The sequence below is a fragment of the Camponotus floridanus genome, unplaced genomic scaffold (assembly GCF_003227725.1).
Source record: "Camponotus floridanus strain SB8 unplaced genomic scaffold, Cflo_v7.5 scaffold4, whole genome shotgun sequence".
Classification (NCBI taxonomy): Eukaryota; Metazoa; Arthropoda; class Insecta; order Hymenoptera; family Formicidae; genus Camponotus; species Camponotus floridanus.
In genome coordinates, this window is record NW_020229547.1 from 3,593,519 (window position 1) to 3,620,011 (window position 26,493).

The 26,493-nt window shown below is 32.1% G+C and overlaps 1 protein-coding gene and 1 long non-coding RNA gene across 6 annotated transcripts; both read left to right on the forward strand.

Moving 5' to 3' along the window:
* LOC105259585 (carboxyl-terminal PDZ ligand of neuronal nitric oxide synthase protein) lies at window positions 1-26,236 on the forward strand. Of its 5 annotated transcripts, XM_011271610.3 has the most exons (12): window positions 1-656; window positions 4,639-4,786; window positions 11,099-11,170; window positions 11,265-11,354; window positions 12,077-12,138; window positions 12,390-12,498; window positions 20,930-21,137; window positions 21,337-21,461; window positions 21,888-22,073; window positions 23,062-23,247; window positions 24,399-24,674; window positions 25,066-26,236. In XM_011271610.3, the coding sequence occupies exons 2-12, from the start codon at window positions 4,679-4,681 to the stop codon at window positions 25,540-25,542; spliced, it is 1,899 nt and encodes a 632-aa protein (XP_011269912.1). In that variant the 5' UTR covers window positions 1-656; window positions 4,639-4,678; the 3' UTR covers window positions 25,543-26,236. The 5 variants fall into 5 exon arrangements, with proteins under 5 accessions (XP_011269912.1, XP_019885658.1, XP_019885659.1 ...); XM_020030099.2 differs by lacking the exons at window positions 1-656; window positions 4,639-4,786; window positions 11,099-11,170; ... (1 more) ...; window positions 12,077-12,138; window positions 12,390-12,498 and adding exons at window positions 16,390-16,690; window positions 16,875-16,941; window positions 19,505-19,965; XM_020030100.2 differs by lacking the exons at window positions 1-656; window positions 4,639-4,786; window positions 11,099-11,170; ... (1 more) ...; window positions 12,077-12,138; window positions 12,390-12,498 and adding exons at window positions 16,390-16,672; window positions 16,875-16,941; window positions 19,505-19,965.
* On the forward strand, window positions 13,731-16,756 carry LOC112638926. Its single transcript, XR_003123222.1, has 2 exons — window positions 13,731-13,900; window positions 16,127-16,756. It is a non-coding gene; the product is annotated as an uncharacterized LOC112638926 (long non-coding RNA).
* Window positions 26,237-26,493: the final 257 nt, after the last annotated feature.

Consider the following 26,493-nt stretch of genomic DNA (forward strand, 5'->3'; position numbering starts at 1 on the left):
ACCGGTCGGCTTCCAAGGCAGTGCGCGCGCTGCCGGCGCAGGCCGGTTATATACAGGCTCTCTCGGTGCGATGCATCCTCTTTTTTTTTTCCCTCTCTCGGCCGAGAATCCCTCGTCTCGTCGCGAGTGACTCGGGAGTGCCGTTGAGTGCCTGGTTAAACTCGGTGGCGCGGTTCCTCGCGGTTCTCCGAGCGGATGATATATCCCCGTGACTTTTATTCCTGACTTCGGTGACGTACGTTCGGAGCAGAATTCTCTGTATACATCAGGGGAGTGATCGAGCCGTTCCTGTCATCTGTTCCTCTTCTTACCGAGAAGAAAGAGAAGAAGAAAGAGAGAGAGGGAGAGAGAGAGGGAGAGAGAAGGGGCAGCTTGTCTACCTGGCCGCGCGAGCGAGAGAGGCTGCGTGTGTATGTGGTATGGCTCGTCGTCGGTGGTTTTTCGCCGCCTTTATTACAGCGAAACCCGAATGCGTGCGCGAGCGTATCCCTCTCGTCTGACCGGCCTCTACCCGCCACCGTAAGGCTGCGTTCACACATGCGGGATTGATTTTTCGCGCGAGGACCGTCATCCGGCCGTTGCTCGCCGAGGAGGATACGCATCACCTGTCAGGTTAATGAGAACCAACGCCGGCCGATCGTCCAATCAGCTTTTAGGTAAGAGTTTCTCTGGATTCTCTATGACCTCACCCTCCCCCGTTTTTTTTTCTAAGCTCGAATGAATCGCGCTCCGAAAGAATCCGCTCTCTTCGAGAGACCGAGTCTCTTTACGGTTCACCGAACTCACGCGGGGAGAACACGTGGTTGCCCGTGGCAGCGAGAGATCTTTGATCTTTCAGCTTCCACGTATTATTTATAAATGCGACAACAACGGTCCATCAGCTAGAAAGGCGTCGATCCATCAGCTGGTTGACAGTGTCCTCGTACAGCACAGAAAATGAAGCAATATTGCGGCAATATTGCAATGTTATTGCAGTGTTACAACAATATTATTAATATTGCTCCGATATTTTGTGCTGTATGGGCATTGTTGTTACATTGCGGCAATATTGCGGCAATATTGCGGCAATATTGCTGCAATATTGCTGCAATGTGTGGTCTGTGCTGTACAGATCTGCTTGCTAAATATATGATTTTTATCTTTTTGTTTTTTTCAACCTGACCCATACAGCGTAGAATATTGTAGCATTATTATTAATGTTGTAATATTACAACAACATTGCAATATTGTCGCAATATTGCTGCAATATTATTGTATTAATATTGTTGTAATATTGCAGCAACATTGCAATATTGTTGCAATATTATTAATATTGTTGTAACATTGCAATATTGCTGCAATATTATTAATATTGTTGTAACATTGCAGCAACATTGCCGTAATGTTTTGTGCAGCAACATTGCCGTAATGTTTTGTGCAGTATAGGAAGTAACTCGATTAAAAAGGTACTGTTTAATATAATTAGTTCGTATTTAAAATCTCTCACTCTCGGAGCTTTCGTAAACAGATGATTCGAACAGATCCATCCCTTTGTACGTATGCGTTGCACGTGCAATCGCTGCGCATTTCTTCGACGGCGTCTGCTGCATCCGTAAGCGTCGTATCATCCTTTGTTCGTCGCGCTGCACCAATATGAACGTCGCTTAGCTCAGGTGCGCGTGCACAAAGCACTTGGGCATCCCGCGATGATGCGCGTCTTGCGGTGCAAGAAGCGACGCAGGCAGAGATTCTTGCGTGTGTGATTCTCTGGATAGGATTTTACTTTAACTTTTTTGAACTTTTTTTTCAACGACGCGAGCAATGACATGTGTATTTATTAAGAGGAAACAAAAACTCACACTCGAAAAAAATGTTTTGATGATAGGTACATTTTCAGCTATTTTATTTCTTCCTTTATTTCGCAATATTTATCGCTACTTTTTGCATCTGCCTGAACATGCTTGCATTTATAGGATTTATTAGCAGCAAATTCTGCAGTAATACTTTTCGGCGAATTTAATTTCTATTGCCAAATATTAATCATTAATCGTTGGGTGAATATGGATTTCCGTGCTATAGAATGATTTTTGTGAGCATCACAGTTAAACTTTATAACTTTAATTAGCTTTAATATACCATAAAAAATTCTTTTTTTTTCTAAATTTTATTAACAGTTCCGATATAAATTCTATCTCTATCATTTATATTGATTAGGTGCAAAACATTGCGATATTACATTTTTTTGCTAATTATTTATCTTATTTTTTTGATACCTAAAAAATTGTTGCTATAGTTGCAAGACCATTTTTTAAGTGTAAGATTCTGACATTCAGAATTGTTTGTGTGGATGCACACACTGTATGTATATATTTCACATTGAATCTATAGTTCCCCTCTCACATTTTGTGCGTTCTTCTTTCTTTAATAAATTATTGCGACTTATGGATTATTGAGAAAGGTGAATCATTTATTCAGATAATTTATTCTCTTTTAAAATATAGAAAATCTGGAATTCTTTACTTTTACTTTTTTTGTATTTAAAAAAATCAGGAAATTCTGGAATTTTATTAGGACTGAGGGAATTTTTGAAAAAAATCTTCTCTCTTTAATAATTTTGTTCTTATACTGAAATAATTGGCAAGCCAAATGAATTATGCGTTTAAAATATATTATAAATATTTCTATCTCTGGTTATATATTCAATGTTTTAACGAAATATTGAACATGCAGTACATATTTTTTTTACTATAATTTTTAGTGATAAAAAAATTAAAATATTATGCAAATGAAAAATATTTATCTTACGAAAGTTATTCAGTTTTTATTAGTACATTTACAAATTTAGCACGTGAAATTTAAGAAGCTCTGTGTCTTCTACATATGAGTAAAAAACGTTAAAAAATGCAATAAAAATGAAATGTTGAATAAAAAATCTGAAAAATGAAGAATTTTTTTCATAAGATATGAGTAAACATTCTGTCAATATTTGCCCCAAAAACAATTTTGCAGCATTAATTTTCTAAATATAAAAAATTAACTGAGGTAATTAATAATTAGGAAATACTATGATATTACACATGTTTACACTTAATCAATTTAAATAACAAAGACAGAACTTATATATAAATTATCAGTGATAAAAATTTAGAAAGTTTTTTTATGGTGCTTATGCAAATTAAGGCTAATTAAACTTGTTAATAAAATTTGACTATGGGGTATACAGAAAAATTATTTCTCATAAAGAACATTCTGGTTATAACATTGAAACTCATTTATCTGATGCAGTACTTAATATTTGACAATGGGATCTAAATTTGTTAAAAAGTCTTACTAGAATTTGATGTTAAAAATTCTATATATTACAAACAATATTCTAACATATAAATACAAAAAATAGCGATAAGTTTTTGTTACAACACCTAGAAATTTACCTATATGAGCAAAACATTTTTTTAAATGTACACGAAAATACATTACTGTTTCGAAAGAGTATTTGCAAATACAAATATCTTTATATAATATAAAAAAAATTAATAAAACTTCTAAATTTTCTTATTCTATTTTCTCTTATTTGCGTTCTAGTAACACTATGGCAAATCACGTAAATTAAGTCGTTGTCTGAGTGAACTATGCGCTTAAACGTGTATTTCGTGAATGGAACAGTAACGTGTGTTTACGACAGAAAATCAGTACTTGCAAGCTATCGTGTATTCTTTAAGTGCAAAATGACTGCATACGTAGCCCGATCACGAACGCGATATTACTTGCATGCATGTATCACGCTCGCTGTTGCTTCGATTTACTTATTCTCTTTAAAAGACTATTCTTAAAACCTATTCTTAAGACCTATTCTTAAAAAATCAAGATATATACATTTCTTAATAAATGGGAAAAATTTTAAGAGATGATTTTTTGTCGAAAATTAAGAAAAATTTTTCATATAAACATATACTCCTACATCCCTCCCTGTGGAGTTACTCCTCCAAAAATGGGGGTAAAAAGGGGGTTAGGGTTAGGTTTTTATTTTTTTCTCAAATTTAGAACAAAAAATGAAATTAGGTGGATATTTTCTAATAAAAAGGTTATTTATTAATATTAAAATAAAAAGGTTATTTATTAATATTTTTTCAACTTCTCATATTGTTATAAAGGGATGAAACTAGCAATCCCTATTCAATTTTTTATTAGAACTTTTTAATGTTTATATGAAAAACCCCCCTTAATTTTAAGAAACCCTGTATATTATTACTTTTCATGAAACATTATTCCAATTTTCAGGAAGGAAACGTTATATATGATTTAAATGCATATCCTCTCTCTCCACTTTTAGAATAATATATAATTTTTATAAATTTTTATAAAAAGCACATTCTAAAAATTAAATAGCAATGACTCGAGAATCCTATAACATGCTGCGAAAAATTATGCGAAACGTTGAGAGGCGTTTTTATCGTATTTATTATAAGACTTGCGATATACATTTTTAGCCATTAAAATATATATTTAGCTATGAAAAGTTTTCAAAGTATATACAATAGAATTTCTTGCGACGTTTCACGTTCCTCTGCCTTATACTCGTTCGATGAAAATAAGTTATACGTTAACGAGCGTTTATCTTTACGTATAAAAATGCTAATGGATCGTTGATTATAATTGCAGCCAGGCTGGACGAGCATAGTCGAATGCAGCTGGGCTCAGCATGCCCTCTAAGAAGCAGTACAACCTCGTACATAATGACGAGTACGACACGCGAATACCGCTGCACAGCGAGGAGGCGTTCCATCGCGGAATCGTGTTCCACGCCAAGGTAATCTGGAGTGATTTCTTATCCACTTCGGGTTCGCGTTCGTTTTTCTCCCTTTCCGGTGAGTTTGTTTTACGCTCGCCGATCCGAGACGCATCTCTCGCGAGTCTTCCGTTTTCAGATTTCCACTCTCCCATCCTCCAATTCAGTCCGAGATTGCACTAAAGATGGGAATTTTCTATAAAGAGGCATAAAAGAAATACCTAAGGACCTAGTCTACTTTAGCAGTATAAAAAGTTGATAATTTTTAGGAATCTTTTCTAAAGAATAATAAAGAAATTGATTTTTTGGCACCTTACATGTGTTTTTGTTGATATTTAAATGTCAGTATTTTTAGCTTTTTTGTTGAATACGAGTCTCTGCGTGTTCATAAATGCATGGTTTGATGGTGTCGTGTTCTCCTCATGTAATTATCTGAAATATAAAGAAACTATCTAGATTTATATTCTATAGGATGTTCTTGGGATACTGGACTTAATTAGAGAAAATTGAAAAATAATAAAATATAATATCTTATTTTAAGATTAGATATTTCAATTTTGCTGTAATATTTCTATAGAAAATCAGAAAAAATTTTTTTAAATTCTAACAGAATTCAGTATCCTAAAAATATTCTACAAAATATAAAACTAGATCAAATTTTTTTACTTCAAACAATTACACACGAGGATCAGCACGTCAGTCATGCATTTTTGAATATTTAAAAATATTGACATACTATTTTTAAATATCAATAAAACACCATTTGGTGTTTTATTGATATTTAAAAAAAATATAATATTAAAAAATTATTAAATATTATATAATATTATTAAATATAATATTAAAAAATATAATAAAAAAATATAATGTGAAAAAAAGTATCAATTTTTCTGCTAGATTAAGCTGAGTGTTCTTAAGGAATAATATATGTATATCAGTTTATGAAAAAAATCATCGAATGTTTGGCAATGAAATAAATCGAACGATGTTATAAATTGATATAAAATTCGTTCATGCTCGAATAATATCTGACTTGCTTTGCAATGCCATTAAATTGCTCCAATAATGATTAGACATAAATGTGAATTTCTAATTGCAAGAACTCTTTCATAAACTGTGCGCACTTTGAGAAAATAGTAACGGTCGATAGCGTCTCACGTCAGAGGAAAATGTATGTCGACTATAAACTTCATGTGCTTCGCTCTTCCAACAAGCGATGGGAACGGAAGCATCTGTTTTGCCATGGTGCGTTGAAAAAGAGTTTCGCACCTTTCTTCTGTTTTTCCTTTGGTAAAGTACTGCGCTATATAATATTATTGTACATATAATAGATATGGAAGAAAAGGGAAAAAGACCAATTTTAACACTGGGGCAACTTTGGAGACCATAAAAAAATACGACATACGTATCTATCAATGAATTCTCGAAAGCTATGTAGAGAGAAAATGTATGTTTAGTGTCTCTGCATGCATTATTTCATATTAGGAAATAAAAGCCTGTAGCGATTTATTCGCAATGGAATAGCAAACTGTATTTAGTCACCAATAGGAGCCGATTACGGGTTTAATGTAACGCAAAAAGAGGACAGAATTTCCGCCTAGAATTGCACAAGACAATATTTATCAAAGTATTGTATTAGTATTGAGGATTTTCGAAAAGTCTTAAGTCTTGTCTTAATCTCAAGTGAATCTTTGTAGCAAAAATTTCGCATTATCTCGATTTTATTAACAATTTTTATCTAATACTAAACAATTATTTAAATAATTACTAATTAAACAATTATTTAAATAATATTTAATATAATTTTATACAATATACACACAAAGTTTTGTTGAATAATTGTGTAAAATTTTATATTGTTTATTTTGTTTATATATATTTTATTAATATATTTATCATACTTCAAATATACTTTTATTTTAATAACTTTTATTTATTATATTTTGTTTATTTTATTAATATATGTTTTTAATCATATTAATATAAATGTTTTTATTTATTAAATAAAATTCATAATTTATATATATTTTAGTTTTTTTAAAATCAGTAATCTTGACAATATCTTAATTTTAGTATTTAATCTTAGTATTGTTGACTAATTAAAAATCTTGTTTTGATCTTGTTTCAAATTTCAAGACAAGGCAATATCAAAATTAGTCTTAGTGTCTCGTGTAATTCTAATTTCATCAGCGGATACTCTGTCGTGATGAAATATATCTGACGTTTTCTACGTGACGAAATTCGAACAACTCGAATATATCAATCGCAATGGAGAGAATAATAATAATAATATTTAAACGTCGTCGCGCGTATCGATGGTGCAACAATTGCGACGACAGCGCGATACCGGCGACTTATTTCTGGACCACCGCGCTCTCCGTGTGACGTCATCACACATCGCGCACGTGTTTATTTCGGTGGTACTTCTCTCCTGAGAAAGGTTAAAGCTTTTTGTGCGCCGCGTTTGTGATGCGAAATTCACGCTTACCCTGAACACTCGGAAGGTCCGGAAAACATACATGTTAAGATCATATTTTTAAAGAAGATGTTTAAATAAGCGTCTCTCGTAAAACCATCTCAGTTCATGAAACTCTGAGCGATATTTCATTCATGTTTTTTTTTCTTCTTGATACTGTCTAAAAAATATCGTAAAAATAAAATTTCAAGAAAAAACAACAAATGAAACATGTGCACATATACAACGAGACGTCATTATGTCTGTATCTTAAAAGCATCAGAGAAAACTCGAAAACTTATTTTTTTCATGAAAAGAATTGCTCAAAGTTATGGATAAATGTCCGAAAAAATTCAAGATATATTTTGCATATAATACAGTAAAAAATAATTATAACATTTTTCACATGTCCCAGAAAGTCCACTCTAAATTTTAAGTTAAATAGTTCATGTAGCGTCGTATGTTACTTATTGACAAACTAAAAATGTTATTAAATAATTGACACAATACTTTCCATTTATTTTTGTTATTGTGATTTTAAGTGTAATGTAAAAATAATATACAAAATAAAAATTACATGAAAAAATAGTTACAATAACTCGTAAGAATTGTTGTAGGACATTAACATATAATAGAATTATTTTAACTGGAATTATTTGTAATAAAAACATTTGATTTTAGTAAATTTGATTATTTTGTATGTCAAAATTCAAAATTATTTGTAAATTTAATTTTTTTTAAATGTTAAACTGACTTTGAGACATGTTAATTGTTTAAAATGATTGTGTTAAAAATACTCAAAATTTTATTTCTAAGAAACATATACAAAGTATTGTTATGAAGTTGACATAAATGTAATACATGAAAACGTTATAAAAATAATAACATATAAGTTGTATGCTAATTTTACATTAAGGTACCAATCAAAACGTGGTAACACAGAAAATTTTAACATATGGATGCACAATTTTTACTGTGTATGTATATTTTGGCCAAGAAAGAATTTTTTCTAAAAATTCACCAAAGAATTTGCTGCTAAAAGTACATCCATGACATGATTTTGAAATACTCTAAATATGTTGTACATATTTATTATATCATATATACATATATTAGCAAAATGTCTCTTAAAATTCCACGAAACATAATTTAATAAATCAATCTAAAGGACGTGTCTTTTAAGTTACCTTACAAAATCTTTTAAATTTTTCCTTTCTTTTAGATCTTTTAGATAACAATTCAGTTTTGCTATAATATCGTAATCAGTAACATAAATTTGCCATGACTAACAATGAGAACATCGTTTCAATTTGTGCACTTCATCGATTGTTCATTTTACAATTAGTATACAAAGCCGCAATTATTGTCAGCAGCAGAAAGGGTAAATAGGTTGTTTATGCAATTTATATGTTAAGAATGTTTCAAAGTTAGTCGCGCAACTTAATTTTAAATTAATTATACTTTTAATTAACATACAATATGTTTGACTTTGCTGTATCATTCGTGTTAATTAATTCCAAAAGTCGATAGATGCAATAATCTTGATCATGGAATAAAATTTATAAGATTTCGTTTCTCTTCCGAATAATTTTTTTTCCAACGGATATCTGCAAATAATATTTTCCCATTAGCGTTGATAAAAATATTTTTATACATTTCATCTTCAATCATCAATTTTTTATCTATTAAATTTTATTTAATGTAATAATTTTAATTAATAAAAATTTAATAATACACTCATAAAATTAAACGAGTCGAAGTAATCGAGACGAAGGAATAATTAAATGAGTACGAATTATTATGTTCAGTGTATTTTACTTCTAGTGCTAGAAGCCGCCTTGATCTTCTGAATTTGCTTCGTCTGATGTGAAAACTGAGCGCACTACATTATCATGACTTGAGAATCTGGTGTCTACATTTAGTGCTTAGTGGGGTATAAATGCAGATCGATATACTACTAGAGAATTTGCGCTATTAATATTCCATCCGCGTACTGTGCATATTTCTTATAAAGTTATAAAGTAGGAAATATTCTGAAGCGAAACGGAATTTCTCTCTCGATATCCAGTATATTGCACATCGATTTTTCAAAGAGTAAAAGTTTTTCTACGCACGCGGTACGTTATAACGGTGGATGAGGGAAAGAGCGGCAGAATTTCGCAACGCGAAAATTTTCAGCTAGTACGCAAGCACTTTTCCTCATGCGCTGTCGTTATGCGCTTATCGATCGCAAATTTTTACGAAGAAAGGCTCTGTCGTAAGCATGTGCGTGGGAGAATACCACGTGTACGTAGAATCATCCGAACGAACACGTGGCTAAGACCATCGGCTTCAATGGGGGAATTCTAAATACAGATCGTGTCAGAACGTAGGGTTGCACGAGATACCAAGACTGGTCTTGATAGTGTCTTGTCTTGTCTTGAAATTCAAGACAAGATTGAGACAAGATTCTTAATTAATTATCGAGACAGTACAAGATTAACATGATCAAGAGATTACGAGTCTTGTCAGAATTATTGGTTTTTAAAAAAAGCTAAAATATGTATATTTGTATATCAGAAAAGAAAAAAGTCACACTGTATTATATGAATTTAAATTTAAAAATTAAAAATTTTATTTATTAAAAAAATAAAAAGATTATAAGAATAAATAATAATAGATAATAAATAAAAAGTTTTATTTAATAAATAAAAATATTTATATTAACAAATTTAGAAATAATTAATGCAATAAATAAAATAAATAGTATAAAACTTTACAAAATTATTTAGCTATATAAAACTTTGCGTACGACATGTTCTCTGATTGTGTACGTATCTGCATTATTGTAAGCAAATTTTTGTAAAGCGAATATATATTTACATTCAACATATAGGAAGAATTTTATACAAATGACACATAAATATAATAATAATTATCTCAAATCAAAGATTATATTAAACATTAATTTTATTTTTTTATTTTCTTATTTATTACATTTATTTATTTTTTTATTTTTTTATTTATTACATTTATTTATTTTTTTATTTTATTATTTATTATATTTATTTATTTTTTTATTTTATTATTTATTTATTTATTTTATTGTTTTAAATAATAATTATTCAGGAAGGCTCGAATTGAGTCCGAAACGTTTGGTATTAAAGATGACCGTTTAATTTGATCGTCCTCTTGGATAATTATTTAAAAAGAACACGCCTTACATCCGCGTTTGGCTCCTTATGGCCTATCAATATTTTAATAATTATTCAGTATTAAATAAAAATTGTTAATAAAATCGAGAAAAGGCAATAGAAAGTGAAATTTTTATTACAAAGATTCACCCAAGACCAAGATCAATATTTAACTTTTCGAAAAAATTTCCAATATCAATACAATATTATTTATGAATGTTGTCTTGTCTCGAGTTTTATACAACCCTAATATGGTGGTCCTCCCGCGCTATGATTATGGCAACCATATAACGTGTATGTTATCGTTGCATGTATAAATGGGGCGGTTCGTGCTGTCCTCATCAAAATCTTACTATAATTCGTGACATTTAAATTCTCAGAAGCGATTAATTTTATCCGAGGATAAGAAGTTATCACTTACATATTAAATTACTTCTGGTTTGAAAAAATCCAGTGACAGTAATATAAATCAGAGACTACGTTTGAAAGATTTGAGAAGATTAATTTTAACTTCTTCGTATTAAAAAAGAGAAATATAAATTAAAGAATAAAGATTATAGATTAAAGAAAGAGAATGTTGCACTGAAATTTATCAAGGTATAATAAGTACAATTTATCCAAAAGGAAAGGATGTATTTGCGTCATTCTTCACGTCAGCAATTGTCAGTGTGTGATGACACTATACCTTCTTCTTATGTATTTCAGTTCATTGGTTCTATGGAGGTTCCGCGACCGACTAGCCGAGTGGAGATCGTGGCGGCGATGCGAAGAATCCGCGTGAGTAATAGCTAATTAACCTAGTTGCGAAGAACACTATGGTTTAACTGTCCTCGTATCTCGTCCGATTAATCTGGATTTGTTTGATCCGCAGTACGAGTTTAAGGCCAAAGGGATCAAGAAGAAGAAAGTGACACTGGAAGTCTCGGTGGACGGGCTGAAAGTGACCTTACGGAAAAAGAAAGTAAATAATGTTTTCCAGTATATGTTAGCATGTAGACTTAATTAGGTTGAACGCGTTAACTTATTAACTCTTCACCGGATAAGTTAATTCTCACATATGTAACTAGACAAGATGAGTCTGCTAGACTCACGATGATATATCACATAAATTAAAGAAGCGAAAAAGGAAGATGTACATTCGAACATCGACGCAGATTCGAGCAATTTAAGCATCCGTTAAAATAAAAAGTTTGAAACGTTTTGATGAGAACAACATTTTTCAATCAAAAAGATTCTTTTTGATTGAAATCAGCTGACTTTTGTTTCTCGTTAAATTATGATAAAAATAAAATGTATCCTTTTACATGTGATCTTTTCATCAAAGGATATCGTGAGTTTTCAAAGATATATTTATTTTTCATCTAATTATCGTAAGCAAAATCGGTACATAATTCTTTTTTAGTGAGATCGAACGCAAAATTTTCGCAAAGCCCGCGTAAGAGAAAGATCATCGTTTTCGGCGAATGTCTCAAGGGAAAAATCACACGCGTCCGATGACGCGCAATTTCGTAACAGTTGCAATTTATAACGAGAAATGATTTTGGACAAACGCCACGTTGTATTCGCTCCGATACACATGAGTGTCATATATTTTCGATAGTGTATACATCAGCAGTAATAGCCAATATTAGCTAAACTATATTCTCGAATGATTGCTATAATGGTTCGCTATTGTTTTTGCAGAAGAAACAGCAGCAATGGATGGATGAGAATAAAATATATCTGATGCATCATCCGATTTACAGGTGAGTTGGCGTTGTATTTGCTCGCTATCGCTTAATTTATCACTGCCAATCTCTCTTTCTGATTTATTTACTATTCTTGGATTACTTTACAATTGTACGAAACAATATATTATAGATATATCATTTCTGCATTTTTTCTCGGCTAATAATTAATTATTGAGAAAATACAAATAAAATTTGCGTATTTTTCTATCGCTTGAAAATAACACAATTTTTGAATAAAACATAAAACGACTGTATTTCTTTTTCAGGATATTCTACGTCTCGCACGATAGCCATGATTTAAAGATATTTAGTTATATCGCCCGCGATGGGAGCAGCAATACGTTTAAATGTAATGTCTTCAAATCTAGCAAGAAGGTAAGTCGCAATTTTTATCTATGTACAACAATAATTTGGTTAATTCTCGATGTTGTCAAAAATTTCCTACATCGGTCATAATCTCGAACTTTGTAAGCTGAAAAGAAATTTATGAATTTACGAATAGGAATACGTGATATGAATTGATTATTATTTTTGGAGGATTTATTTTCATTTGTTTTATCCCGCTTTTTATACAGCAACTATATGTTTAGAAAAGAGTCAAAATCGTTTGAATTAAAAATCAAGAAAAAAGAGAAGAGGAATTAATTATACAATATCTCACCAAAGTGTTGCATCATTTATAGAAACAGGGAAGTCGTTATTTTAATGAGTAAAAATATATATAAACATTATCAAATTATATTTTATTTATTATTTTATGTTTTAATGTTAATATTAACAAAAAGCAATTGTGAGAATATTTGCAAACATACTGGATTATATCACATAATAACAACTTTCAAAAAATTATCAAGAATGTCAAAAATGCATGCAAAGGGAGGCTATTTTCAAGAATCAACAATTTAATATTTACTGTTATTGTTGTTATAATTTTTAATTATTGCTTTATTAAAGCATAAAAATAACAGTAATAAAATAAAATTTGATAAAATAAAATAATATAATATGTATATTTTTAATTAAAGTAACTTTTCTGTTTTTATAAGTGATGCAATACTTTTTGATCGATACTGTATATATGTAACGTGTGTGTGAGACTCAATACACATCTCAATACATATTATATATTCAAGTAAATGAATATATGGAATTTCTGAAGACAATTGTCGTGTCCATTTTCCTACTTTCGCGGATCTATTATTCCACATGGCGGAGTGACTATTGGCCGGCGTAAGATTGCGTCGTGCACGTGCGTAAATTGTATATACATACGTGCATATACATACGACAATTCACGCAGCCCGCGTCGCCTGGCGCTTTATCAACTTACTTTATTGTAAATCTATAAATAAGCGCCGGACTCCTTGGCGGTCGCCCCCTCGTCTCCTCCCTCCGCATCTTTTCTCCGTTGTGGAGACGCAAGACGTGGCGACTGTACGAAAGGAGGAGGGTGATGTGGAGATCTCCGCAACCAGAAGAGAGCTGCATCCCTGTCAAAGTAGAGAGAGAGAGCGTATTATTTTCGCCTTTTCGTGGGTGGAGGGATATTGGACCGGACTGAAGCCTCGCGGGGGAGGAGGGGACGTATCGTTTTGTCGTGTATGTATTTGCAGTAGCGGCTCGGTGCCGTTTGGCACCGGGTTATTAAAATAGTCCGATATAGGCCGGGATACGATCTTTCGCGACGCACGCTGGCGGTTTCTTAGATCCGGAAATTTGTCTCTATTAATGCCTCGAGAAAGGCACATCCTTGCTTATTTACGACACATGATTGACAGTATTGACCATTTTTTTTGTTCTTGCAACTTTCGTATGTAAATACTAATGTTTTAGAAAAAGAGGAATCAAGCTTCCAATGTATTCACTTTGCACGTGTGTGTGTATGTATGTCGCGTGCGTGTGTGCGTGTTTGTGAAGGGAAGAAATCGAAAGAAGAATTTTAATTTACTCAGTATCTCTCTCTTTCTCTCTCTCTCTCTCTGTTGTACGTATATATTCTTATTATGTAATGTCGCGCTTCTCTCTAAATATCCTCGATACTTATCGGTAAACATAGAGGTCTTCCCTCGTCCCCTTTGTTGATTATTTGGGGATTCCGGTCGCTTTCAAAATCTGGGTGAATCCAGAAATAACCGACGACTATAGAAGACGATATATCTAGGATGCCGCAGAAATATCCAGTCTAAACGAAGTTTTAAACTCGCGGGCGAAACTTCCAAAAAGCTTTCACTGGTTCCCATCTCTAGTCCTGTTTATACTACCCTCAACTTTTATATCAATTCTTCAGGACAATAGAATTGTGCTTGTTCTTTTAACGGACGGAATTTCTATTCTTATTCGTGTAAAAGCTTGGGCTTTTAAGATCTAGTCCTTTAGAAGTTGAATTTTATAGATTCTTTTTACCTACCCAATTTTATGCTAATAATATAATTTCACTTTATATGTATATAGTTTGCAGTTCGAGAATATAATTTTTGCATATTATTATGCCTAGAGATCCAGAGGACCTTTGCAGGCGAATTTGTTACGTTTGCTTATTGGTCGATAGGCCCGCAGTAGGAGCTATGTAAGATAATTGCGAATTGTCACAGAAAACGCTTGACACGCGATGATATATAATTTATCAGTCGGAGGACATAGGAGTCCCGACCTCGGTCGACCTTAAATGACGTGCTGCATCGTCGGGGTCGGCTATAGAATAGCGTTCCGTACAAATTTCGAGCGCACGTCTCGCTTTCCGCATTCTCTTCAGTCCATTCGCCCGTTCAATTTTCGGATGGAGGAGGAAACTATTAAGCTAGTTAATCTTAGCGCGATATCGAAAGAATGTGTGACGAGAAAAGTCGCTGTAATAGATCTAAAAAATATAAAATGTAGGGTCGTGCATAAGATTCAAGGCAAAATAATATATATTTGTAAAAATATCGAATTGATATTCAAAATTTTTGAAAATTTATACAAATCTTCCCTTAATCTTTGTAGCAAACATCTTGTCTTGTATTGGTTTTTCTTGATTTTATTAACAATTTTGATGTAGTACTGAATAATATTGTTTAAAATAATATTTAATATAATCTTTATGTAATAATTATTTGTATGTCATTTGTTGCGTTTATTTTTTAAAATATATATATTTTCGTTACTTTGTGAAAAGGCTCATCAGAGAATCGCGTACACGTGTCGCAAAGTTTTATATGGTTAAATAATTGTGTAAAATTTTACGTTTCATTTTGCTTATTGTGTTAATTATTTCTAATTTGTTAATATAAATATTTTTTACTTATTAAATAAAAGTTTTTATTTATTAAATAATCTTTTTAAATAAACATTTATTGAATAAAATTTTTTAAATTCGTATATAGAGCGACTTAACAGTGACAATGATACAGATAATACAGACAGATAATGAGACAGTATAATACAGTGACTTTTTCCTCATCTAATGTATAAATATTTTTTTTTAAATCAATAATCTTGATAATCTTGACAAATTACTGGTCCTTATCTTGATATTCTTATGATAATTAATTAAAAATTTTGATCTTGCCTCGAATTTCGAACAAGCTAAGACATTATTAAGTTTGCTATTTTAATTGCAATCCTAAAATTTAATATACATAAAAAAAATAAAAATTATACGACTGAATTGAGATCAAATATTACACAATATTAAATCACAATATTAAACAGTTTCGGTAGGATCAATGCTTTGTTGTTAAAATATTATTAGAAAATTAAATTTAAAAAAAAATCACAATGAGAATTACAGAATGTTATTGTAGATGCTCTCGATGCAATTAATTCGCAAGAACAATTCATTCGAACATTTTTATTTTAGATCGTGACTGCGATTCTTGCATAATACAAAAACCTTATTTAAATCGTTCAGTAAATTCTCCTTCTATTATTTACCACATCTACTTTCTACTTGCTGCTCCAATTAGAAGAAGTTATTTAATAAATAACGTTCCACTTTCCTGTTTCGTTTTATTAAAAAAAGAAGGTTGTAACGTTCGCAGGATATCATGCACTCCTAAATAAAATAGATCGATTAATTGTAATCGAGAGCTGGAAATTTGGGTTATCAAGATAGACAAAGAGAAAGAGATAGAGGAAGGGATCGACGAAGATATAGAGAGAGAGATGGAAAAGTGCCATTGAGCGGGCCGAAAGCGAGAATATTAATGCGATTATAAATAAACTCGGAGGAAAAATCCGGCGAAGCGCGCCTCTGGACGTCGCCGGCCACGAAACCGCGATAGGAAGCCGCACGGTTAACTTCGGCTCTCGCGTTCCCCGTTTATACACGAGGCCCCGTTTATACATAAACCGCTTCTATTTTCCCCTCTTTCACGCGTCATTTCCTCCTTTTCCTCCCTTTCTCCCTGGATATCCCGATAGAATGACTTCGGACGCAACCACGCGCCGTAAAACGCGGACAGTCCTGATGGATCGCCTGTCCCCGAGGAAGTGATTGGACACGTTCGAAAATTGGAAGATGTACGGAAAAACGAGACGGGGTGTGGGATCGTCTGATTACGAGATTACGGTAATATGATGGCATTCGGTAAGAGATTTATCAACGTCGCGGCGATACGTAACAGAATGTCTTCGACGAGAGAGATATGTATAAGAGAAGAATATTTTTTCAATCGAACTTAGTGATAAAAATAAAAATAAGATATACGTGATGATTGATGTAGTGCATATGTGTGTGTGTGTCTGTTTTAATAATTTTTATTATTAAAAAGTGAAAGCAGGACCTTGGCAACATGCGCTTTACGGGAAGAGATTTGTGTGTATCTACACTTGTTGATGGTATCTACATTTAATTTATATTCACCTCATAATTAAATCTTACTATTATATTAAATCTTAAATTACATTGATATCACATTGGTTTTTTTATAGTATCTCTAGTCACTCTTTCAAAATGATAAAAGATTATAAAAATATATTGGGCGCTTATTTTCAAATTCAAATGATCAAAGTTATTAAATAATAAATTTTAATTTTTAATTATAAATATTAAATTTAATTAAAAATTAAAATAAAGCAAGAAGCTGCAGACCGTGACGTAAGGTATTAGAACGAAATAGAAATCAAAAACAAAACATTACATATTCTTTAAAATAGGCAGATGGAAATAAATTTAATTATTTAATTAATTATTTAATTAATTAATTATTTAAAATTCCAAATTACATCATCTCTAATGCCTGACATTAGTTCTTCTTTTATCGACGTGAAGATGGTGTGGATGTAAAGTCCACACGATCCATCTAAAGAGATAAAAGATGCATATCTATAGTGTGTCACTTTTCATATGTATATTTTTCTTTTTTCTTATCTGAAAATTTTCGAATGAAATTCCTTAATTTTCTTTATTCAAATTAAACATAAAAGTTGATTGTCAAGTGACGTGAAGAAAAATTGACGAACAACGCGCGTATGCAATATACGCGATAGTTTTCGTGGAAAACGATATATGCATTTTAAAATTACGCACGATTTAATGGGGGATTTGCCAAATTGAATAGTCACGACTATTTATACAAATGAAAACGACGAACAGATCATATGCCAACATTAATTATTTCAATCTACATTAGATGGACTTTTGTCTTTTTCAATCCAAGTGTAAAATATATCCGCGACGTTCAGTATTATGATCACCCTTAATCTATCTGTCAGTGATGTATCGTTATTATGCCATTATTATTGCAGCACTTGCGCATCAAAGATAATGCATTTTAGACATTTATAAATGTTTTCCTAATATAATTCGTGTCAGCATAAACGGCCATTTCGCTTCTCGCATATCAACATTGCAGGAATAAATTGTTATTTTATATAGAGATTACAAATTTAGAGTTTGTACAATTATATATTTACATATAAGATACCGGATAGAAATATATTTTTCATATTTCTGATATAAACAAAGCCGTTATCTCTGAAATATTAATAACATGTTTATAATAAAGTTGATTTTTCAATCAACGTACGAGAGAAATACTTAGGATAATTATTTAATTTTCAAAACATTGCATAAATTGCACTAGAACAAGACAAATATTAAACAAGACAAATATGTTCATAAAGATATTATATTAATGGTTGAAAACTTAAATTACGTCTTGATTTTGCGTGAATCTTTGTAATAAAAATTTTATATTGTTTTATCTCGATTTTGCTAACAATTTTTATCTAGTACTGAAGAATTATTAGAAATAATATATTTATCACATAATCTTTATAATATAATTTAAGATAACATTATTACTTACTGTGCCATTCGTTTACTTCCAAAATATTATATACATATATTTGTTGTCTTTATGAAAAAATAATTGCATACAATGATGCCAGAATGCAAAGCTCACATACACAATATGAGGGAACCACATACATATGCATACGCAAAGTTTTGTGCATCCAAATAATTTTGTAAAATTTTATATTGCTTATTTTTTTATTGTATTAGTTGCTTTTAAATTTGTTAACATGTTTTTATTTATTAAATAAAATTGGTTAAATTCATATAATAGTGATTTTTTCATTTATTTTACAAATATATATATTTATTGTTTTTTAAAAATCAATAATTTTGGCAAGACCAATAAGCTTCTGACAATCTTAATTTTGGTATTGCCTCATATATATAATTAATTAAATATATAATTAATTAAAAATCTTGTCTCGAATTTCGTGACAAGACAAGATAAGACAGTATTAAGACTAGTCTTAATTTCGGGTAACCTTAAGATTGTGGAAAATCTGGAGGCTTTAGTAGTTTAGGAATAATTAACTTTTGATCGTTAATTTTAATTAAATTAAATTAACTAAGTTAATTTAATTAACTTTCAAATTAAGATTTATTTGTATTTGATACGTGGATCAAGTAAAATTCGTATACATTAATCAAATTTAGAGAAAGATTAATTTTTTATTTCAAACTGACGCATTACTGTTCTTAATATCAGCGAAATTCTGTATTTTCACATATAGAGTTTTATTAATATTTTGATTTGATTGAAAATCAAGTCTTTTCATTATTTTTAAACTTTTGAAAACATGTTGAAAATGAATTCTGACAGTTTATTTTAACTTTAATTAAGGGATTTTAGCGGACTTTTTTAGATTACACATTACATTGAAAGAAAAAACTATTGAGAATTAAACTGTCACGACTCAAATCTCTCCAGATTTTACAGATTTGCTGTATTTAATTAAATTATAAAATTCTTATGCTGAGAATTGGAATGAAAAGAAACTCTATCTTCAATATTTCATTTCACACACACATTATATATATTTGCGATTCACTCGGTAAATAAAATTTCATACCTGTTTATTCTTTCTTCATGACCTCGACAAGCTGAAATAAGTTCAAAGAAACTCTCAAAGTAAACGGTGCGCGTCGTGTCGAACATCGTCTAAACAAAGAAAAAGAAAATGTAGTTGATGAGATTGATGATGAGATGGATGACAGCATCCGCAGCTGTGAACACGCGAAAATTCGGGGCGAATCGTGAAAAAAAAATCGTGGGATCGCCCATGAGAGCCATGCTGAAAAACTCGTTCAAGTCGGCGATGGCTTCGACCGAATTCTCAATGTCAACCAGCAGCCCTAGTCCTGCCAGTCCCTTGGGCTTCGAGACCACACCTAGGCCGCGCAAGAAGCTCTCCTTCAAAGAACCTTCGAGGGAGATCTTCAACTACTTGAAAATGCGCAAACCTTCGGTGCGACCCAAGCTGTTGCAAGCGCAAAACAGCGTCGATCTCAGCTTCGACGAGAATCCCTTTGAGGAAGAGAACGAGGATCTCGACGAGCTCGAGGTAAAGGACGCGCGCGTTTTTCCTTCGGCTTTTCATTAAGGGGTTATACCTAGTCAGCAAATCGAAAAAAATGTATTTTTGGAAAATTAAAAAAAAACTGTTAAGTATTTTTATTTCATCCATTCTTTATCATAATATATATCTATCAAAGAAGTTTTCATAATTTTTTCAATTAAAAATATCGAGAAATGTAGACACAGTAGCTATTTTCCTGAGACATCTTTTTTCGGAGGCGCTTGGCGGTGAGCAAGATTACTCGGAGCTGGATCATCTAAAATAAAAAATTCAAAAGAATTTAATTTTCGTATGAATTGATCTAGTTCGTGAACGAAGGATTTTACAAAAAATTGATTTTGGATAATGTCACAGACGTTTGACACAAAAATACAAATTTTTTGTGTTAAAACTTTTCGTTATTTTGTTAATAAAAAAAAAGGTTTCATCACAATTAAAATTCCTTCGTTCACGAACTAGATCAATTCATACGAAAGCTAAATCTTTTCGAATTTTTTATTTCAGATGATCCAGTTCCGAGTAATCTTGCTCACCGCCTCCGAAAAAAGATGTCTCTGGAAAATAGCTAGTGTGCCTACATTTCTCCATATTTTTAACTGAAAAAATTATGAAAACTTCTTTGATAGATATATATTATGATAAAGAATCGATGAAATAAAAATACCTAACAGTTTTTTTTAATTTCCCAAAAATACGTTTTTTTCGACTTGCTGACTAACCCTCTTAAAGAAAAAAAAAAACATTCTTCTCCGATTTTATCGAAGAGATAATAAAACTCGATGAATAAAATTGTTATAAAAATGACCGATGTAGGGAAAATTTACGTAATATTTTGCGCAGTCTTTGAAATTCTATAATTTTTGTAGTATTTGTATTATATTAATTCAACATTATTACGCACCAAAACTCTAGACAAAGAAAATAAAATAAATTAATCTTACTTGATTAGAGTCAAGCAATGAGGGTGGTCAGAACGGTCGGGCAAGCTTTCGAAGTGTGCCATAAATTAAGTATAAATAATGCCACGGAGGATCGTGATCCTCGAGGAGACAAAGACGGGGAGAGCCACGGTGAGAATTACCACGGTGATGTTTACGAGGACCAAGACGAGATTCCCAACGAGCAATCTCAACCTTCTCCGCCACCGGTGCATAAAGGTGAATTGAGCTACTCATAATCGATTCGCATTTCGTCTCGTTGTCTTAATTCCTGAAATTATGGCGAAAGAATGTTAATATAAAAAAATCGTTTTCAAAGAGAAATTTGTATCCTTTTTTTAAATTTCCATTTCTTTTATTTATAATTATGCTCTACTTTTATTTATAATTATGCGGTAATTTCTGTCTCGTTTTTCAGACATATCGTTAATGGGGGATACTGAAGATTCGGTTCCCGAGCAAACGTCCGTTACCTGTTTACTTCGATCGCATGACGGGCCGGCGACAACCACCTCTACCTCACCGATCAGACAGTCACCATCGGTAAGATTTATCGAGAATATAGATCGGAGAGCGTGTGCTATTTTAAAGGATACTTTGCAAAGTACTTTGGCAACTACGAAGGAGTCAAAGTCTTAAAATAAGATGGCTCGTTACTGAAAACTGTTTTGCTCTACGGTAGCACATTGTTTATCACTTTCCAAGTTTATTTCGTCGGGGTACGTCTCATAAATTTTAAAGCGTCTCCTTGCGCAACAATATAATTTGATCATGGATTTCAACAAGATGCAATTTCGACGCTTCGAAACAACTCTTACGTCTACATCACGTCTACTCGTTTCTTATATATATATATATATATATATATATATATATATATATATATATATATATAGAGAGAGAGAGAGAGAGAGAGAGAGAGAGAGGAGGGAAGTATCGATTTATTTATTTTTTCTCTCTTTTTTACAGGGCACGGTAACTTCCGAGTGCGGAGGTTTATTGGTGGGTGGCGAATTAACAGCTCTAAAGCACGAAATACAGCTTTTACGTGAACGTTTGGAGCAACAAAGTCAACAAACCAGAGCTGCCGTTGCCCATGCGCGACTTCTTCAAGATCAACTTGCGGCGGAAACGGCAGCGCGCGTCGAAGCTCAGGTATAAATAAATGAATCAATTATCAGAATGCATAAATATTTTGCCCAGCACTTGTCTACATCATTGATTGATTAATTCATCTCATTGTATAGTCTAATATGACTTATTAAAGTAGCTGAATAATTTATTAGAGGTGTATAAATAAGTTTTTCTCTATTCTTTACAAAATTTAATGTTTTTTAGCAAATTATATATATACGAGTCAATCATAATAATCTTATTTTTCAATATTTCCTTTCATTTTTTAGATAAGTTATAGATTTCGGATCGATAAAAAGTTTGATATTTACTTGCGATAAATTCATAAAGCTATTTTCTTATTTCTTCGACATTTATAAATTTTTTCAGATAAGGCATGCTACATCGGTCGAAACAAATTATTATTTGAAGGCGGTAGTAGTATATGGGTAAAGTAAAGAACCACCCAAGTCAATGTCTTTAGTAATTTCACGAGGCCGAGCATTATCATGCAAAATTTAACTGGGCAATCATTTTTCTCCGTAGGAATTATTTTATTCTATAACTCATCGTTTAAACGAAATAATTATGATGATAGCAATCTGCAATTACTGTTTTGTTTAGTCAAGTAATTTATATTTAATCATACCTTTATATATCTTGCTCGGCTTTATATAGCAAAATTACCTCAAGAAAACTCATTATGATTACATTGTATTACATGTATAATTTATTAATAAAAATTGAATGTCAAAATAGTAGAAGACTAGTGGAAAATTTATTTGAAAAACAGTAGAAAAATAGTAGGAAAATAATAAACAACTTATTTATACATCTAATGATATATTTTATGAACATATTACTATTGTTATTATTTTATTGTTTTTATAAAATTATAAATTAAGTATATCTATCGAAACGACAAGAAAGTGAATTTGATGAAAAATGTCTACTTTAATCTCATCAGTTTTAATAAAACAATTGTGGCAACTAAAATTTTTCACTCAGACACAGATTTCTTCTTGTTTAGGCGAGGACACACCAACTCCTAGTGCAAAATAAGGAATTGCTAGAACATATAAGCGCGCTGGTGAGCCACCTGAGGGAACAGGAACGTGTTTCCGGTGGTCACGTCACTTCGCAGTCGCAAATACCGAGTACGCCCGCATCCATGCAACAGAATACGGCGGCTCCCGATCTGTCGAGCCTCGGCCAGGTAACGCTCTACCGAATTCCATGACACCGGAATATTCCGGTGGAGCATGGAAGCGAAGCACCTGGACTGATCGAGCGTTGCATCTCTCAATTAACGTCTAACCGAATGCATTTTGTATTTTTCTTTTTATTTTTCCCTCTATTTAATATCGTTAACGTCCTTTTTGTACCGAGATTTTCCTTTCACCTTTTTTAACTTTATAATAAAATATTTTATACATATATACAAATTTTTTGTTTTGCACTCACTACACTATATTACACCGATTGTAATGCGAGTCCGAATGAAATTCGTTTTTTCTGGTGCTCAGATGAATCATATTTAGCAATGCACGCGCTATGTTTTAGGCGTTTTCGTTTGGTGCCGATAAGACGTCGAAAACAGCCGTAGCCTCAACTATTTGTATTATTTGCGCGAGTATTTGCGCCTCGACCCTTACGGCGCAAAAAATACAAGTCAAAAAGCTTGCTGATACTAACATCGATAAAAGTAAAAGTGAAAGTCTTGTGTGATGCGAGTGATTTGATTAACGCAGCGTGCGTTGCGTATATCTCTTCTCTTAATTACTTACACGTTTAGATTCGAGGTATCTAATAGTGAGAAACAATGAGTTTTTTCATCCTAAAAAACGACTAATATAATAACAACTAATATAATAACAATTAAGCACCAGTATGACGGTGTTGTCTAACAGGTCTTCGCACGGGATTTCGGAGTACACGCTGCCAACCAATGCTAGGTAATGTTTTATCTCTCATTACTCAAGATCTGTCGGTATAAGAGCAAAATCCTAATCAGACATCGCAATACTTGAATCCATAATATTTGACAAAGCATTTAAGAATTGAAAGAGGTAAGAGCACAAAAAGAGATACACAAAAAATGAGAAAGAATTCTTAGTTTTTAACATATAAAGTTAAAAATTTGCACATATATCTCACAAATAAATTATTAGAGAAATTAACGATTAAATATTCAAAATTGTAAATGGGATCATATACATTTGTGTATAAGATATATGCACAATACATAATTATAAGAGTAAACATATGAGAGAAAAAGTGAGAGACAAATATTCGCCTCTCTCTCTTTTGAATACATCGCGAATTTTGAGAGATCATGTTTCCCAAACTACGTCTTCTCGAGTGTAGTGTCAACGGACCGGAGGTCAGAGCTCGCCATGGGAGCTGGATCCACCGACTTTTCCTTACTGCTCATATCTGCCGGATACACTCTATTCCGGCGGTCTCAGCGCCATGGGTATCCAGGGTAATAATACCACCGCGGATCAATTACAATTCCAAACACAGCTATTGGAAAGACTGCACAACCTAAGTCCATTTCAGCCACAAAGATCGCCTTACAATACACCATCGCCGTACGCGATGGGTCCAAATCTGCTTTTACCTCCGTGCGGTGGACCAACGGTGAGTGAGTCCTCGTTATCACCTGGATTTATACGAAATATAACTACAATAATAATGTAATATAATAAGGATATAATATATGTTATATTACATTTATAAATGGGAAATTACGTAATTAATCAATAACTTACTACTAATACTTACGTACATTACTTGTAACATTCCGTTTTATTATTTTTAATAATATCAATATATTATTAAAATATTAACAATGTTTACTAGGATTAAAATATTAATATATTAATATATTAAAATATTAACAATATTTACTGGGATAAATTTTTTATGCTAGTTGAAGAAGAGCAATTTATTAATATCATTTTAATGTTTAAAAAATTTCTCTATCATAAATTTTATATAATTTTATTTATTTTATATATTTTGAATATAGAATTCAGCCCAGTTGTCCCCAAACTCAGCATCCTTGCGGATTTCTCAACCGAACAGCTTCTCCTCGTCGCCAATCATGACTCACAAGCTCGACAACTATGGAACGGATAGTTCAGACGCACATCAACATTTTATAAAACCGTTGCCATGTGATAGGAATATAACTCATTCAATAGCCGAGGCTAAAGTCAAACAGGAACGGTCGAATCTACAGGATTCCGATATACCTCCGATAATCCTGGATCCACCGCCGCAAGGCAAACGCGTAGATGATACGGCCAAGAAAACGAGTTCGAGGCAAAGTTCAATAATTCAAGGGGCGCATGATAATAAGAATAATGCACCGAAAAGTCTAGCGACCATTCTGCGAACTTCAGGTCCACCACCTTCTCGCACAACGAGCGCTCGATTACCCTCGCGTAACGATCTGATGAGCGAGATGCAGCGAACAGCCTGGGCTCGTCACACGACCAAGTGACTGGAAATTATTTGGTACAATAATGTATTGATAATTTTTGTCCCGGAATTGTCACGTTGTGCACATATGTCCTCGTTAGTTATAAATTATGAAGAAATTATACATGCGCGGTTCGAGGATCTTTGGTTTAAATGGATATAACAGGGTTTGCATTTTTTCCTTTTCAATCGCATAAACTTTTTGAATAATATATTCGGAGTGTAAAGACTATATAATTTTCCAATGCTTGAAATTGGATTTTAGAAAAACATCCGAATAATTTTTATCAAACAAAATTTATTACTAATGTAAATTTTATCGATAAGTCATACAAACGTCGTTCAATATAGTCAATAAATTGTCAATAAATCGTTGTAGTAGATTCTTACGACAAACGTGTAAAATTCAATGGATCGTACAATTGTATCTTATGGAAGTAACATCTGTGGAGTGTTTGTAAAAATTGAAATGATAGTCGCGTTCGAGAAATTTAGTGGATTTATATCTCGTGTATGTCTCCCGCGCGTATCCAAAGAGACGAATCGTGAATATGTATACCGATATATGTAGCGTACTCTCGTGTATGAGAATCGTCATCTAGCGGACGAGCCTGTGCCAAAAGTACCAATTGTTAAGAGAATTTATTTTCAGTATATTTTTAAGTAATGTAAATAAAAAAGAGAGAAACGCGTATGATCTCTCGCAGAGTACAATACGTATTTATTATCTTTTTTCCATCCTTTTGTGTATCTAGTGCGATATCGTAATTAAACTTTCCTTGTGCGTCATAAAATTAATATGACTTTTATTACACAAATTTGAAAGTTTCGTATAAATCATACGAATGTAATCGTGATAATATTCTATTGTGAGTTTCTGATATGTATGATTATTCCACCCTTTCTCTTTCATTGGCCTTGCCATTAGCTTTACGCTTAAAATTAACATCACACACACGTGATACGATCTAAC

What these genes read in the sequence shown, in the direction of transcription:
- LOC105259585 (XM_011271610.3), top strand. Translation starts at nt 4,679, where the DNA reads ATGCCCTCTAAGAAGCAGTACAACCTCGTACATAATGACGAGTACGAC. An exon ending in TCCGCCACCGGTGCATAAAG is followed by an intron (nt 21,138 to 21,336) that starts GTGAATTGAGCT and finishes CTCGTTTTTCAG; the next exon opens with ACATATCGTTAATGGGGGAT. An exon ending in CAGCGCGCGTCGAAGCTCAG is followed by an intron (nt 22,074 to 23,061) that starts GTATAAATAAAT and finishes CTTCTTGTTTAG; the next exon opens with GCGAGGACACACCAACTCCT.